Raw genomic sequence first — 16782 nt, 5'->3', positions numbered from 1 at the left:
CCGCGCTGGCATGAGACAGACAGTTCTCGGAGATGCCCCCCTGCCCCGGCCTCTGGCCTGGCCAGCCCGGCCCACCGACAGCAGGCAGAGCGTGCGCACTGACCCCGTGGCCCCTGCTAATCATTGCAGGATTATTAGCGCCCTCGGGGAGCCCCCGGAGACCCCACTGATTGGCCCACAGACATTCCAGGACTGCAGATTAGTGACTGATGGCTGTGCCCAGCTGGGACGGTATCCTCAGAGCTCATTGTCAGCTTCTATCCTCCAGTCAGTCAGGGAGGGAGGAGGCCATGGGCCATGGGCGGGCAGGAGCTGAGTGAGACCCCGAGACCCTGGGAGAGGGTTCTTCCCTTTTTTGGGAAGCTCATCCCAACCCCTGGCCATAAAGCCATGAATTAAACATAGGAGAGGTAAGCGGGCTAGCAGGGGAGTGGGGAGGGGCTGCACCTGCCAGAGGAAAGGTGCCCTAGGAGAGTCTGTCCAGGCGGTGGGGGGAGGGACCAGGCCCAGCCCTGGTGCCTGAACCCTCTCTCACGTGACTCCAGGCCAGGAGAGGTAAGGCAGGCGGCAGGGAGCACGTGATGCCCTTGGCTGGCCCCGGCCCTGTGGGAAACTGGTCTGCCTCTGGACAAGCAGGCTGCGGAGCAGGAGGGCTGCACACTGCCATGGTGTTCAGGGGTCCTGCTGAGCCTACATAATCCCATCAGATCAGGCTGAAGGAGATCTGCACCATGGCTGCACTGCTTAGAAAATAAAAGGCTGGGATGTAGTGGTTAAAGGCGCGGGATTCCCACATGGGCCAACAGTGGTTTGAGTCCCAGACCTGGTGGCTTGCTTTTTCACTTTTCCTTTCTCTCTCTGGTCAAATTTTTTTCTTTTCTTTTCTTTTCTTTTCTTCTTTTTTCTTTCTTTTTTGAGAGGCTTTTGCTATAGGGCTTGTGCACTCGCCAGAAAGACACAGAGACAGAGAGACAGAAAGTGAGAAATCACCCCCCAGGGAGGATGGCCACGCCGCAATCCCTCCTCCATTCTCCTTTCGGGATCTTGGGCACGCACGCACACGCGCCCGGCGTGAGTTTAAGCCACTGGGTCTGGGACTTGAACCATGGTCTACTACATGGGAGTCCAGTGACGTAGCCATTATGCCAACTGCTGGTCAAATTTTTAAAATAATAGTAACAAAGGGAATTAAATAAATAATTTTTTTTAAAAAAGAAAAGGCTATTTTGAGGTCCAAGTTCTGAGGTCCAAACATGAGGCTCTGTGAGGCTGACCAGCATGGGAAGTTTCCCCGTTAAGTCCAGAAACCTCCTGAGTACGTCCAGTAATCCTGTACCCGTGATCTGGGGCCAGCTGAAGCCGCGGGTGAATTGTGGCGCCAGGACTGTTAGGGGTGTTTCTCTTTCTCTTTCTCGCTCATGAAAGAAACTTAAAAGGGGGGGGGGCATCCTGCAGGCTGCAGCCCAATGCCCACATTCCTCTCAGGGCAGATCAAAGGTCATCCATCCAAAAGCACAGCTATTTCCTCCTGTGGAGCGCGTGACCCCTGAACCCTGAGCCAGCACCCTCTCAGAGCTAGATTTCAGCTCTCTGGATTTCCTGGGCAAACACAGAGAATAGGGATAGGGTATCAGCAGTGGCCTCAGAGTGGGGCAAGGCCAGCACAGGACACTGGCTTGAGGCTGTGTCCCTCAACCAAACCAAGGCCTCATGGGACCCAGCTCCCTATGCACAAGGTCTAACCACCTGCTACAGGGCTGGCCCAGTACTTTTGGAATCTCTAATAATGAAACAGAAAATATAATCATAGGGTCAGCCTGTGGCCTGGTGGTTGGGGCAGCTGGATCCCACATGGCTGACTGCAGTTCGAGTACTAGACGTGTGCATGTGTGCCCAGAATCCCGAAGGGAAGGAGAAATGGAGAAGGAATTGAAGCACGACCATGCCCCATAGGGGACCTTTCTTGCTCCCCTTCTTCTTTCTGCCAAGCACACAGGTTCTTTGGCAAAATTTATTATTATTATTATTTTTAGAGATTTTGCTATTGGGTCCATGTGCTTGCCGGAGAGACAGAAAGAAACAGAGATAGGTGAGAAGCACCCCCTAGGGGGATGGCCATGTAATCCCTTCTCCTCCATTCTCCTCTTGGGATTTTCCCCAAATACACACACACATGCCCTGTGTGAGTTTAAGCCACTGGGTCTGGGACTTGAACCGCAGTCGACTACATGAGAGTCCAGCAATGTAACCATTATGCCATTTGCTGGTCCCCTTCAGCAAAAAATTTTTAACAAGAAAAATATAACCATAGTATATGACATAGTTCAGCTGAGAACAATACTTAAGCCAAAACAATGTAAACAATGTTTAAAAATAATTATTTCTAATTGTATTTGTTCATTAATTTATTTTAATTATTTGACCAGAGAGAGACAGAGTGAGACAGACAGAGAGAAAATGAAAAAGCAAGCAGGACCAGCAGGTGGCATGGTGGTTAAGGTTCTGGACACTTCCACATGGCTGACCATGGTTTAAGTCCTGGACCTGGCAGCTTGCGTTCTCACTCTTTCTCTTTGTCTCTCTCTGGTCAAATTAAAATGAATGAATAAATAAAAGTAAATAATTATTTTTTAAAAAAGCAAGCCACCAGGTCCAGGGCTTGAATCATGGTCAGCCAGCCATGTGGGAGTGTCCTGAGCCTTACCACCGCGTCGCCTGCTAGTCGCCTACAATGTAAACAGCACTGACTTAGACCCAGCCTCTGTGGAGCGGTCAGTAGCATAAAAGACTGCAGAGCTGGAAGCCACGTATCAACTGTGGTTTGAGTGCCTGGGCGGGCTGGCCTGGAAACACTAGTGTGTGCACGTTCCCAGGGCCCTGGCAGGCTAGAGGACTGGTGGGAGGGAATGTGATGTGACGGTCTCTCCGTCTCTGTCTCATACGTGTGTGCATGCCCTACCATGAATAAAAACATTAACGCCAAAAGGAAAATAGATACAAATTAGACTGGTAGATGTGACCAGTCTGTAGGATGGTGGTTAAAGCTGCTAGATCCAGGCCAGCAGGTGGCGTGGTGGTTACGGATGCTGGACTCCCACATGGCAGGGTCAAGTCCGGCCACCAAGCCCGGGCACGAAAGCTGGATGGTTACAGCGCTGGCTGCTCTGCTCAGTGCTCTCTGCTCCCCGCAGGGGTGAGTAAAGCTCAAACACGGCTCACCGGCGCGCACGTGGTGGGGGGTGGCCTATCGGGCGTCCGAGCAGCTGTGGGCACCGTGTCAAGCCCAGCCCTGCCTGGAGGGGAAAGTGGTACCTGGGTCCTCCTGATCGGGGGCCGTCCGCCTGCCCGGGCCCCTCACACCTGGCGGCCCAGGCACTCGGCCCCCCGCACACGTCCACGCGCTCTGTGGCAAACACCCCAGCAGCTGCTGCAGGTGAAAGACACCGCTCAGGCGGACAGGCCCAGTACTGAAAACGTGTTTATTCGCGTACAGACCGAGTAACGTGAAATGAAAATCTTCGCGGACACCTGGCTGGACAGAAACGCTAATGCCGCGCCGAGAGGCAGAAGCGCTCGGCCACCTGTGCGCCTGTCACCGGCGCTCTGGAGGAAAGGTCCCACTTACAAAGTGATCGGGCGTCTTCGGGGCCACGTTTTGTCCTCACAGCAACAGGAAAGCGCTACTGGGCGGCACGTTCAGAACCGCAGGGCGCGTTCCACCCTCTACAGGAATGGCGGTGGTGCCCACATCCCCGCGGGGACGAGTCAAATGAGTGCCAAGTGTGCTGTGGATCCTTCGGGGGGAGCTGGGCGCTTCTACCCCGTGCCCGGTGGTCCTGAGGGAGAGGCCGTGGGTGGATGGGGCCCACACACTGGCACGAGCTGACTCTTCCTCGTTCCTCCTGTCTAACCCATCGGACACCCCGGGTGGAAGGCACGAGAACCTGGCTCGGAGCAGGAGGGGCTCTGACCTCCAGTTCTTGGTGTGCAAAGGAAATCCTGGTACAGAGCTCTTTGACTCAGCTGCTAAAAACGTCCTCCCCACTTCTTATAAATCTGCCCTTGAAGGAAGAAAACAAGAAGCAGCAGAGGTGCCAAGGACATAAACAGATGCGTGTGGGTACCATGAGGACAGTGGCCCGTGCAGAAATGTGCGATTCTCCAAGGGGTGCACTCTGCTCAGAGAAGTCCAGACAGACATCACGCAGGGATCGGCTCTGATGTTTAATGGACACGGTCGTGCAGGCACACGAAATACTCAGTCCTCTTGTGAAACAGTGCATTGTAGAGACGCGGAACGCAGAGGCCAGCCCCTGCCCACAGTGAAGGAACCCAGCTCGGGACCTTGAACTGGAGGCTGCCAGTGGTGGTAGCGAGGCAGGTGCCATCAGCCCACGGCTCAGTCAGCAGTGGCACGGCGTGGGGTGGCAGCTCACTCCATCACCTCACCTACCATTCTTCCACTCACCTGTGCTTCTCCTTAACCCACGTACTCATAGATGCCACGTACACAAGGGCCACTCTTCCCCATGAGAAAGCTTTCCCTAGACTGGGCCGATACAGTCCCCTTCTATCAAATGTGGGTGGGATGGGTGCAGGAAGAAAATCAGAAGGTAGAAGGTTACTCCTCACTATCCACCACTGCTGACCAAACCTCTGTCTTAGACATTAAAGACGCCCCTTGTGGAGTGTGCTGGTGAAGAGGCAATGAAGATATAAGATGAATCCTGTGGCTAACCCCTGTAAGAAGGCCAATCCCAGGACAGTCTCTTGGGACCAGTACTGAGACTGTAGGTCACAGAAGGTTCCTCCCTGACCTAGGTCCTCAAAGACGAAGACGCGCTCAAATGCCAGCAATGGTGTCCACAAGCCAGAGGAGAAATGAAGCCGAAGCCAAGGCTGAGGGTCACCTGCTGTCACTCCTGCACACTACTGCCTCCCTCGTGGAGGGGGGTCTGAGGTTTCAAACGCACGCAGAGGTCATGTGCTGTGAAACTGAGGATGCGTTTTTCACTAAGGTGCCTTCTTGGGAGCAGCAGCCCAGGAAGGGAAGCATGCGGGTCAAGCCCATGCTGTGGATGAGAACCCGGGTACAGCGGCCCAGAGAAGCAAAATGAAGTCATTTCTCTACCCCTGTGGAAACAGGATTTGGGGCCAAAGTTCAATCACTAGCCTAAATGGTCTGTCTGTGGCTCAAATGGGCTCTCTAGAATTCGGGGTGCAGACAACCCCCTCCACCAGGAGCCTCTCTGTCCAGGAGGCGCTCTGTGATACAAACCAAGATCTAAAGACACGAAATGGCCCATCCAAGCAGCTGCTTCTCCCTTTTTGTGCTTAAAACTTGGAGTTAGAGATTTTCTGACTTCAGTGCCAATCTCATCGGTGGGAAACCTTCCTGACGCAAACCTAAATACAAACCTAATACAGATGACAGCAGTGCTAAGGGACAGGGTCCACGTGTGGCATGAGCAGGGTGACTACTTAAAGACTTCGCAAGGGAGGAGAGGGCCCACAGGAGCTGCACAGCGCTGGGCCTTTATCTGCGAGGCCAACACGCCTGCTGTTCCTAGGTTCAAAGGAGTTTCGGAGTATGCTGACCAGAGCACATGGTGGGACAAAAGACGTCACAGAAAACAAGTACCCGGCTCCCTACCGCTCAGGTCCAGCCACCGACTCACAAGTGTCAAGAATCCTCTGTCTAGGGACGGGAGACAGACTAACCGGCCCCCAGGCATGAGCATCACGCAAGGCAAGCCCTGTGGCCCCGCTGCCAAGGGGGTGGAAATGACACGCAGACGAGGATGTTTCACTGTCCCTCCTCATTGCGGCTGGGTTTGCGCCCTGCCTCTGGACCGAGTGCACCCATTAGTAACCTCTGTGGACTTCAGCGGCTGGCGCCCGTCAGGAGTCCAGAGTGCCCTAACATCAGACACCGGGGGATCAGAGGTTATACTGGCCTGTCCTCTTGACAGTCCCACATGCTTGTGACATCAGACACAGGCAGAGCAATTATACTAGAGGGAGAAAAGAGTCCCTTTCCCTCAGATCTGCCTGTTCAAAGAGCTCAGGTCAGAATCAGACACAGAAAAAACCAGACCCAAACTCCCTACGCTGGAGTGGGCCAAGGTGGCCTTGAAGGATGAATTCCCGGTGCTGAGAGAGAGATGGTATGTTTCGGCTCAGGGAGTATTCAGTAAGCAAGTGACACCCCGAAGACCAGCAGCTCGTGGAGCCCCAGGGGTACGTCCCTATGCTTCACCCACGGTGCACAGTGTTTGGAAGCACAGTCCCTTGTACCCACCCTGCCCCGGCTCCCTCCCAGCAAGAGAAGCACCGTCAACCAGTCAGCCAGCTCTCGCGGGCAGGCTGTCCTGTCAGCCAGCAGGAGGAAGGGCTCCCAGCATAGTACAATGAATGTCACTGCATGATTTTGGACACAGCATCAATTTCCCTCCTACGACTTAGAGAGGCCAGCTAATTAATACAACAGTAACTAGCTAGAGACAAACAAGAACGGAAGAGCAGAGAATCTAAGTCTTAAGACACTATGTCGACCATAACTGATGAAACTTCAAGTGAATACACCGCAAGGACAGCATTCCCTGGTTTTCAACTCTGGAGATGGCTTTTATTATTTCCATTGGAATCTGCATGAGTGGTGCCACTTCTATGGAACAGAGAGCACGGTTATTGCCACGGTTAGGGTTGGAAGGGTTATGTCTACTCCTGTGTCAAGAATTTCTCTTGGATTGGATTCCAGATAAATTTTCGTTTACAAAGATGACTCTGGGATGGAGCCCACACTCGGTGTTGGGAAGAGCAGGGGATACCTGGAGCTCTCTGCCATCGGCTTCCATCCTCCGAGGCTGGCTTCCTGCTGGCACCTCCGTGTTGACCACGGCCTGTTCCTGCTGTCCCACGTCCTTGCAGCTGCCGCGTCACTGCTGGGCTCGCCCCTTCTTTCTTTCTTTGCCCAGAAGTGGCATCTCCCAGCTAGTTCGGTGACAGCAAGGATCCCAAACAGAATTCTAATCACATGCTCCCTTTATAAATCAACCGAGAACTGCCAAAAACTATGGATACCAAAGTCAGTTACAAGCAGGAGTGGTCGAGCTGGGGAAATGGCAAGAAATGTCTAGGAGGAACCAGTTTAATTGGATAAATGGAGTCCCAAGGAAATGCCAGAGAAGGCAGACACCCAAGAGTTTTAAGTTATTCTAATAAAACGAAAGGATCTCCTTTAATGTACTTAGAGATTTATCGGAGCTAATGCTTCTGAGATACCAAGATAACAAAGGTTAATTAAAAATCTCTACCAGAAAAAAAAGAAAAAAAAATTTCTACCAGCAGTCTGTTTTGACAACAAACAAAAATACCTGATGAGGGCAATTCATATGCAAGAGAATAGCAAGTGCTGGGCTTCGGTAGCACAGCCTGTGACACGTGCCTCTCCCCTTCAGAAAACAGACACTGCTTTGAAGTGTGTGGGGTGATTCTTGGGGTATTTCCGGCCCTCTTCTAGTCCAGAGGATACAAGGGATATCTGGATGGGAAAAAAAGAACTTGGGAGGAAAGATGGAAAGCTGTTCTCTAGTGTCCTCCTACTCAGAACCCTCGGTGAGCCACATGGGCCATCCTGTGGGGGCTCTGTTTGTGCCAGACGAAGCAGAACTGGGACACAGGCAGGACGACACACCCGTCTTCCCCTCCTTGTTCTAAAGAAAGAGAAAGGCTTGTGGAGTGAGGGCAGACTGCAGAGGGGACAGGGAGAGCCGAACCAATCAAGTCGACCATCCTGTACAAGTGGAAGAGAAAGATGGGATGACAGAACTCTGACTAGTTGAAAGAAAAGCAACGTAATTTTAGTAGAAGAAAACTCGGCATCGTTGGTCTTGTACTTTTGGAGGTCAGACCCTTTTTCTGCTAGGAAAAGCAACAAAAAAGGCAACATGGTTTTTCCCTTTCGAACCCTGGGGCTTAATGCCTACTCAGCTGGAAAGAAAAAACCACCTTGTTACAGAGGTTAGCAAGAGATGAGGGACGTTACAGGCAAGCTGGCTTGGCCCCAGGCCTGCTACCTGGCTGTGCAGGGAGGTGAGGGCGGCCCACATGCACTGCTTGTCTCTGCTCGGGGCCGGACAATGCACGCGATGCCTCTCGTCAGTGAGGTAGATGATCGTCCTCTGGCTAGAGGTACTGGAGACAACCCACAGTGCGATGGAACGGAGAGTGAACTGGCTGGCTGAAAGGCACGAGCTATTCCAACCCCACCGAAGTGAACAGGTTACTCTGAGAAGATGCAGCCCCAGAGAGGAGGATCCTCCCCGAGGCCTGCACAGTATCAGCCTGCCTTGCTTTGAGACGCAGGGTGTGAAGTTCAGCTATCACCTTCACCCACTGTCACAAATGGAGCTGGTCCTGCCTGTCAGACATACTTTCTGCCACCATGGGAATCTGAGCTGGGAAGAGCGACAGGAAGGAGAGCCCAGATGGGTAGTAGGAGGGGAGACTGAAAAGAGAGAAAGAGGAGCTGGGAGAAAAAGAGGCTGCAAAGCAAGAAGTTTAAAAGCGGGTCAAATTCAAAATGACGTCAAAGAGCTAAGAGATGAGGCAAGGCTCAATACGGAGGGGCGGGAGGAAGGAGGCGGTACTCCCGAGGCGATGCTGCTCCGGGGCAGGGGCGGGCGATGGGGAGGTGGCGAGACTGCGCTGGCATTACTTCCCGTGCAAGTCACTCAACTCCACATCATCCTTTCGGCGCTTGTGGGTGAAGAGAGAGGCGACGGGGTAGAGCTTGGCTTTGGCCTGGAACCGGTGCCCGGCAATGTCGATCTCGTACTCTCCGCGGTTGATGAAATCCGCCATCACCACCTGCTCCTCCCCAGTGTCCTCGGAAAAGTTGTGCACGAAGCCCAGACACACGTGGCGCTCCAAGGTGTAGCTGTAGGCACTGCTGGTGGTCTTGCCGACGTACAGCCCGTTCCGGTAGATGGGCTCTCCCCACCAAGGCCACAGGTCCAGGTCTGTGTCATGGTCGTCCAGAATGAACATGGTGAGGCGTTTGTACACCCCGTTCTGCTTCTGCTGCAGCAGGGCCTCCCGGCCAATGAAATCCATGCCCTGGGGAAGAAAGGAAACGCTAAGCCATGTACACTCTGACCCTCAGGGTGCGGAGCAGCACACAGGGAAGAGCCCCCCAGTGTCACCGCAGTGGAGTGCAGTGTTTCCCCTCCATGTCCCTGTCAGCATTTGTTCTTTTCTTTTTTTTTTTTAAGAGAGGTTTTTGCTATAGGGTGTGTGTGCTTACTGGAGAGACAGAGACAGAAGACGAAAAATCACCCCCCAGGGCGGATGGTCACGCCACCACCCCTTCTCGTCCAGTCTCCTCTCGGGATTTTGGGCATGCATGCACATGCACCTGGCATGAGTTTTTAAGTTGCCAGGTCTGGGATGCGAACTATGGTCAATTACTAGGGAGTGCAGCGACGTAACCTTTATGCCATCTGCTGGTCCCAACCCTGTCAGCTTTTGGGAAACGATGTGTTTCCTACCATGTGAAAAGTGGCATTCACAATATAAAAGCACCATCGGAGAATTTGTCCAACAATAGAGGTACACATTTTTCTTTTTCTACTTTATAAACACAGACTGAAATTAAAAGATCACATAGAACAAAAAACTTTGGAGGAAAAACAATCACTCAAAAATACTTGCTATACTTGTCATAAAGAAACAATGTATGGGACCAGCAGATGGTATAATGGTTATGTCACTGGACTCTCACGCAGTTGACTGCAGTTTTGAGTCCCAGAACTGGCAGTTTAAAAACTCATGCTGGGTGCATGTGTGTGCATGCCCAAAATCCCAGGAGGAGATGGAATTGTGGTATGGCCATCCCTCCCCATCCCCAAGGTCATTTCTCTCTGTCTGTCTCTCTGGTGAGTGCATGTGCCCTATAGCAAAAATGTGTCTTAAAAAAAACAAAAAAACAGGGACCAGCAGTTAGTGTAATGGCTATGTTGCTAGACTCCCATATAGTTAACTGTGGTTTGAGTCCTGGACCTGGGGTCTTAAACTCACGCCAGGCACATGTGTGTGCATGCCCAAGATCCAGAGAGGAGAATGGAGGAGAAGGGATTGAGGCGTGGCCATCCCCCCTGGGGGGAGATTTCTCGCTTGCTGTCTCTCTGTGTTTCTGGCGAGTGCACGTGCCATGCAGCAAAAAACCCGCTCCATAAAAAACCCAAAACCCAAACCAAACCAAAACAATGTTTCAGGGCTAGCAGGTGGTATGGTTAAGGTGCTGGACTGCCACATGGCCAACGGCAGTTTGAGTCCTGGATCCAGCAGCCTGAAAATCATATTGGGTGTATGTGCATGCATGCCGAAAATCTTAGAGGAGAACGGAGAAGGGACTGTGTATGGCTTTTCCTGGGGGGTGAGTTCTCGTTGCCCCCCACTCCACTCTAGCAAGTGTATGTACCCTCTGGGAAAAATCTAAAAATAAAAAGAGTATGTAATCCTAACAAAAGTTACATGCACACACCTATATTCGAAGCATTCATATTCATGTACGCATGTCTCAACATTTCCACATTTCCCTACCTTTTAAGTTCTTGCTATTCTAGAAAAGATTTCACTACTCAGGAAGCTGAGTGAGAGTAGAGTCCAGATAAACACAGTACCTTGGGGACCAGCAGATGGCGTGGTGGTTAAGGTGCTGGACACTCCCACATAGCCGAACACGGTTTGAGTCCCGGATCTGGTGGTTTGCTGTCTCACTTTCTATCTCTCTCTCTCTCCCTTGTCTCTCTCTGGTCAAATTAAATGAATGAGTAAATAAATAAAATTAAATAAATGATAAACACAGTACCTTGTCTAATTTCACCCGTGACTCTCGTCCACATTCCAGGGGTGTGGTGAGGGTATTTAAATCCTGACCCCAGAAGGCAAAAAACTTCTCAATCCGGAGACTGCGAAGAGCATAATACCCAGCATTCCGGATTCCGTATTTCTGCCCAACACTCATCACTTCGTTGTAGACGTGCAGGGCGTACTAGAGGGAGAGACGAGAGGTCAGTACCAGCAGGATTAACCTCAGAATGAACCGTGGACTGGGTCTGGAAGTGCTGATGGCTGACACCAGTGAGGCAGACAAGGGAATATGTGCGAAACTCCCAGGAGGTCTCGTCCTAGATAAACCAAGGCACTCCAGCTAGAGTTGGTGAGCTGGACTGAAAACTCCATGAGAGCAAGACCTGGACCTTTTCACTCCTCTAGACTGTACAGGGATTTGAGCACGTGGCAATTATTATCATTATTTTGCCAGAGGACACAGGGTTCACTAGAGAGAGAGGGAGAGGGGAAAAAAGCACCCCCCAGTGGGGAGTAGTCACACTGTAGTTCTTTCTCCTCCATTTCTCCATCCTATTAGGATTTGGGGCATGCACACACACGTGCCCAGAATATTTTTCAAGCTGTTGGAACAGAGATTCAACTCACACAGTCAGCCATGTGGGATCTACCTGACTGTGTGAATTGTACTTAGGGCCCCAAGTACAATTATTATTATTTTTTTAAATGACAAAGCCATAAATAACAACAAAACAAACTGTAAAAGCACCAGAAGAAAACTGCAAAAGTTGTGTAACCGTGGGATGGAGACGTCTCTTCTAATGAGTCAAATTCTGGAAACCAGAAAAGACTGATCAATTCAAGTACAAACAGATTAATTTCTCTGAAGTGTATAAAACATTTCCATAATAAAATATAATTAAAAGAAACCTTCTACATGAGGACCAGCAGTTGGCGTAATGGCTATGTTGCTAGACTTCCATGTAGTTGACTACGGTTCGAGTCCTGGACCCGGTGGCTTAAACTCACGCCAGGCACGTGTGTGTGCATGCCCAAGATCCCGAGAGGAGAAGGAACTGTGGTGTGACCATCCCCCCAGGGGGTGATTTCTCGCTTTCTGCTGTCTCTCTCTTTCTGGCAAGCGCATGCACCCTATAGCAAAAACCTCTAAAAGAAAATTACCTTCTACATGGCCAAAAAAAGCATACCAAATGGGACTAGTGTATGACCTAATGGCTACATCGCTGGACTCCCATGTAGTTGACTACGGTTCGAGTCCTGGACCCGGTGGCTTAAACTCACGCTGGGCGTGTGTGCATACATGCCCAAGATCCCGAGAGGAGAAGGAACTGTGGTGTGACCATCCCCCCAGGGGGTGATTTCTCGCTTTCTGCTGTCTCTCTCTTTCTGGCAAGCGCATGCACCCTATAGCAAAAACCTCTTAAAAAAAAAAAAAAGCATACCAAATCAAGGCAAATAACAAACGGAGATAAAATATATTTGCAACTCATTACCAAGGGCTGTCTGATTCAAAAAAAGTACCTAGAAATTTAGAAAAAAATCAATAATCTAATAGACAAAGGATATGACCAGAAAAATCAGTACAACATTTATTTAGTACTTATGTGCCAAGTGCTTCTCTAGATGACAGGGTTATAAAAGTTAACAGGGCGGGACCAGCAGTTAGTGTAATGGCTATGTCGCTGGACTTCCATGTAGTCGACCGCAGTTCGAGTCCCGGACCTGGTGGCTTAAACTCACGCCAGGCACGTGTGTGTGCATGCCCAAGATCCCGAGAGGAGAATGGAGGAGAAGGGATTGCGGTGTGACCATCCTCCCTGGGGGGTGATTTCTAGCTTTCTATCTCTCTGTCTCTGTCTTTCTGGCGAGTGCACACACCCTATAGCAAAAACCTCTCAAAAAAAAAGAGAAAAAGTTAACAGGGCAATCTGAACAAAATATATATTATGTAGTGTTAAAGCTCTGTGGAGAAAAATGAAAGGGTAAGAGGACCACGAGAACAGGTGGAAAGAGGACCACGAGAACAGGTGGGGGTCCTGCAATGTGAAATCGGGATGCACGAGAGGCGGCATGTGGAAAAGACCTAAGGAGGTGAGCTGTGCGTGTGGTGTGAGCTTGTACAGGAGGGCATGCTGAGGGAGGGCGCGCAGTAAGCACAAAGCCCCAGAGTGGGGTCTGGCAGTGGTGCCATGGTAAGATGTGACGCTCACTAAAGCTGACCCTTGGGGAAAGCCTCTGGGCTCGTGCCTGGAGACCCCGTGGGCGCTGGGTATGCACACATGCGTGCCCTCCTTGAGGTGCTCTCTGCCTCTCCCTGTCTCTCTTGCTCACAGAAGTATAAATAAATAATTCTTAAAAAAAGCTTTGAGTCAAAGCATGTCTGGCAAGTTCCAAGATGAGCAGGACTGAGAAAGGCTGACAATACAGGACCAAATCAGAAGCCCCAGGGTAGAGAAAAAGCCAGCAAACTGTGCTGGGCCCTGTGGGTTGGCTTTCCCTTGGAGGGAGACGGGTTTTGAAAAGTCACTCGACCTCACTTGTAAGGAAGTTACTGGGCCCACAAAGTATTTTGCACCTCTCAGGCTGGCAAAATCTGAAGTCTGACAGCTCTATGTGCTAGTACAGGCAATAAGGAAAGAGACTCTTGTACACTATAGAAATTATTTTTAAAAATTTGCTGTTGATGGGCCCAGCAGGTGGCATGGTGGTTAAGGGCACTAGACTCCCACATGGCCGACCACAGTTCAAGTCCTGAACCTGGCAGGTTGCTTTCTCTCTCTCTCTCTCCCTCCCCCTCTCCGATCAAATTAGCATAAATAATAAATAAATAAAGTTAAACAAAATAATTTTAAAAAACTTGCTACTGAGCAACCAGCAGTTGGCACAATGGTTATGTCGCTGGACTCCCATGTAGTTGACTGCTGTTTGAGTCCTGGACCCGGTGGCTTAAACTCACACTGGGCATGTGTGCATGCGTGCTCAAGATTCCGAGAGGAGAATGGAGGAGAAGGGTTTGCGGCATGGCCATCGCCTGGGAGGTAATTTCTCTCTTTTTCTCTCAGTCTCTGTCTCTATCTCTGGGGAGCATATGTGCCCTGTGACAAAAAAAACTTAAAAAAAATGTATTACCTATTCAAAGAGAATTAAATAACTTGTTTAGAAACTGTAGAATCTCCTCACTGTGGCCCACATCAGTTCCTGAGGCCCTGTCACAAACGGCTCTCCAACCTGCCAGGGCTCCCGAGGCTGGGAGAGCCGGCACACCTGCTGGTGGTCGGAGGAAGGCAGAGCCCTCACCTCTATGGGGATGTAGAGCATGAATCCTGGTTCCCCTGTGTGAGTCATGCTCATCACGCGGATCCCGTTAGCGTAGCCCACGCTCATCTCCTGCAGAGACAGAGGGAGTAAGTCAATCAAGGGGGAAACCAGAGGAAAAGGCTCTCACAGCTCTGTTTAGCCAGGGGAGGAATTTTATACTGGAAGGGGTCTGACTCCAGGTACAAGAGCACAGAGCACAGAGCAGAGCCTTAACAGCTCCTCCCACAAATATCACCACCCCCAGTTTTGGCGGTGGAAGTGGAGGCAAAGACTCTGACGGACATGGAATACTTTTCTTCTGCCAAGTCCATCAGAGGCTGTGTTGGTCAGGGGCAGCGGGGACAACCAAGACTAGGCAAGTGTCTGCTCTGAGGACCCTGCAGGCAAATCATGGGCACCTGCCAGACAAAGGGTGAGGCCTGACGTCCACACACACCCACTTCTTGCTGTCCTGGGTCAGGGAGCTGGCTTCTAATTTTCAGAGCCAGTTCAGAGCGCTCAGGTCTAACAGGGCCACTGGCTCAACTGCTGCACCTCCAGAGGAAAGCAGGACATCCCAGGCGGGGCTCACAATCTACTTCCAGGAAGCCAGACATGACTTGGCTCCTGCCAGGCACACGTGTTTGGACCATTCCCTTCGAGCGGTAGAGAGACACCGTGAGGGGACTGCTGACAGCTGATGGCTGAGAGCTTTGTTACTTTCGCTCTGCCTTGGAGAAGGAACACACAGCAGTCTGCAGGTGGATCTGGACACCAGCTTTGGTTCGAACCTCAAAGAGCCTCCATTAGTAGCTGTTTTGAAGCAGCTGGTTTCAGGCAAGCTCAACGTCTGCCAGTTGGGACCTCTCTAATCAGCAGCTTCCCACAGAGGATTCAGTTCTTGCCGCCGGTACCCAAGTAGTTTGTCGTGTCAGCTACAGCGGCCACTTATAGGGGACAGGATGCAAGCGCTTTGGGATCCACTCACAGCGTTTTCTGCCTGAAGACACCATATACACAGAAGTAACTGTGTACAAACAAGAAGAGAAGGGACCCGACTTTGACTGGAAGTTTCTGGTGTTAGTGTCCTATAATCCTGTAACTTAAAATTTTATTCCACTGCCACAGAAACCAGTACATATACTGACCTGACATTAAGAGACACTAGATCCACTCCAAAGATTCTAATGCTTATTAAATAAGGAGAGTTTGAAAGATAAAAACTGAAGAAAATAACTTACTCACTTTGTTTGTTTAATAAAGGTCAGAACACTCACTGTGGGGTTAACACCAGTGAGAATGTGTAACCGCCACTTCAGGAGGATCCCCTGCCCATCTGAAGGACAGAACCTTCCAGAACCCACCTTACAGAAGAGACTTGGGAAGTGGTCTGGTGTCATTGGGGCGTAGGACAACTCGGACAGCACATCCACAGCTCGAGGGCCAATCAGATTGAGGGCTAAATGGAAACAAACAAGACAAAAATGACCAAGCCTCTTCAGGTGAGCAGTGGAGTCATAGGGAAAGGTCAGTTCTCGACTGGCTGGTAAGTCCACAGAAGGGTCCCTTTGTTAAGATGACCCAAGATGACGCCATGAACCCCAATTCTGCCAACTCCTCGCTGCTGACAGGCCTACTGACTGTGGCTACCGACTGCCGGTGTGAGTGCCTGGCTGGCGTGGCTTTTCTCCCAGGGACACAGGAGACAACATCCCATAGGCTCCTCTGCAGCTGGGCCAGGATCAGGATCAGGATCAGGATCTCCTTCCTGGGCTGGCCATCGCCCCCAGCACAGTTCTCACCCTCTTCCTTTTCTCAATGTCACCACATGATGGAAAAAGCCCAAGCCCAAGCCAGTGCCTGGAGAAGAGCTGCCCCACCACCCTGGACTCTGCTGCTTGTGACAGCAGCCTGCGCTAACGACACACCAACGGCACAATACAGGCCAGACAACGGGGCTCAGCAAGATTCTGTAGTTTGCTAACGTGGTCACAAGTTAATCACATTTGCATCAGCAACAGATCTAGAATGAGAGTCCTGGAGGGTAAACACAGGTGAGGGCAAGGGGCAGACACTAGGAATGTGGGAGGGTCAGGGCTGAAGCTTGAGATGGGGTGGGAGAGGAGGGACTACTCCCCAATTGACTGCTGAAAAAGAGCAAATCAGGAAACCAACTCTAAAAATAACATACTCATGTTAAAAAGAAAAAAAGAGGGTGGACCAGCCCCATAATACAGTATGAAGAAAGCCGAATCTCACAGGGCCAACTAGGGTTCAAGTTCTGGCCTAATTAGCCTCAGGCCAGGTGCGTGAGCAGCTAGGATCCTGAGAGGATAGAAAAATGGAAGAAAAAACGATGCAGCATAACCAGGTCCATTGGGAGGTACTTCTGTTCTTTTTCTCTCTCTCTCCCCCCACTTCTTTTTTTTTTTTTTTTTTTTTTTTGGGGGTGTTTTTTTGTTCTATGGGCGTTTTTTTTTTTTTTTTTTTGCTATAGGGCGTGTGCTTCACCAGAAAGACAGAGAGAGAGACAGAGAGAAATCATTCCCTGGGGGATGAACATACTGCAATCCCTTCTCCTTTCTCCTGTTTGGATTTTGGGCTCACATG

At 50.8% G+C, this 16782-nt stretch overlaps 1 protein-coding gene across 3 annotated transcripts in view; it reads right to left on the bottom strand.

The window, feature by feature from the left end:
• Positions 1–6601: 6601 nt before the first annotated feature.
• The window catches only part of PDPR (pyruvate dehydrogenase phosphatase regulatory subunit), a 47720-nt gene continuing 37539 nt past the window's right edge, over positions 6602–16782 (bottom strand). For all 3 annotated transcript variants that reach the window (XM_006152645.2, XM_027773507.1, XM_027773508.1), the window contains 4 exons: positions 15537–15631; positions 14173–14262; positions 10874–11056; positions 6602–9120 (listed from right to left, as the gene is read on the bottom strand). In XM_006152645.2, the coding sequence (XP_006152707.1) occupies positions 8716–9120; positions 10874–11056; positions 14173–14262; positions 15537–15631 (773 nt within the window). In that variant the 3' untranslated portion in view covers positions 6602–8715. The remainder of the gene's footprint in view (positions 9121–10873; positions 11057–14172; positions 14263–15536; positions 15632–16782) is intronic.

The sequence above is a fragment of the Tupaia chinensis genome, unplaced genomic scaffold (genome assembly GCF_000334495.1).
Source record: "Tupaia chinensis unplaced genomic scaffold, TupChi_1.0 Scaffold000355_1, whole genome shotgun sequence".
Taxonomy (NCBI): Eukaryota; Metazoa; Chordata; class Mammalia; order Scandentia; family Tupaiidae; genus Tupaia; species Tupaia belangeri.
The sequence above is the reverse complement of the archived record's forward strand: the minus strand, read 5'-3'. Positions and strand labels throughout refer to the sequence as shown.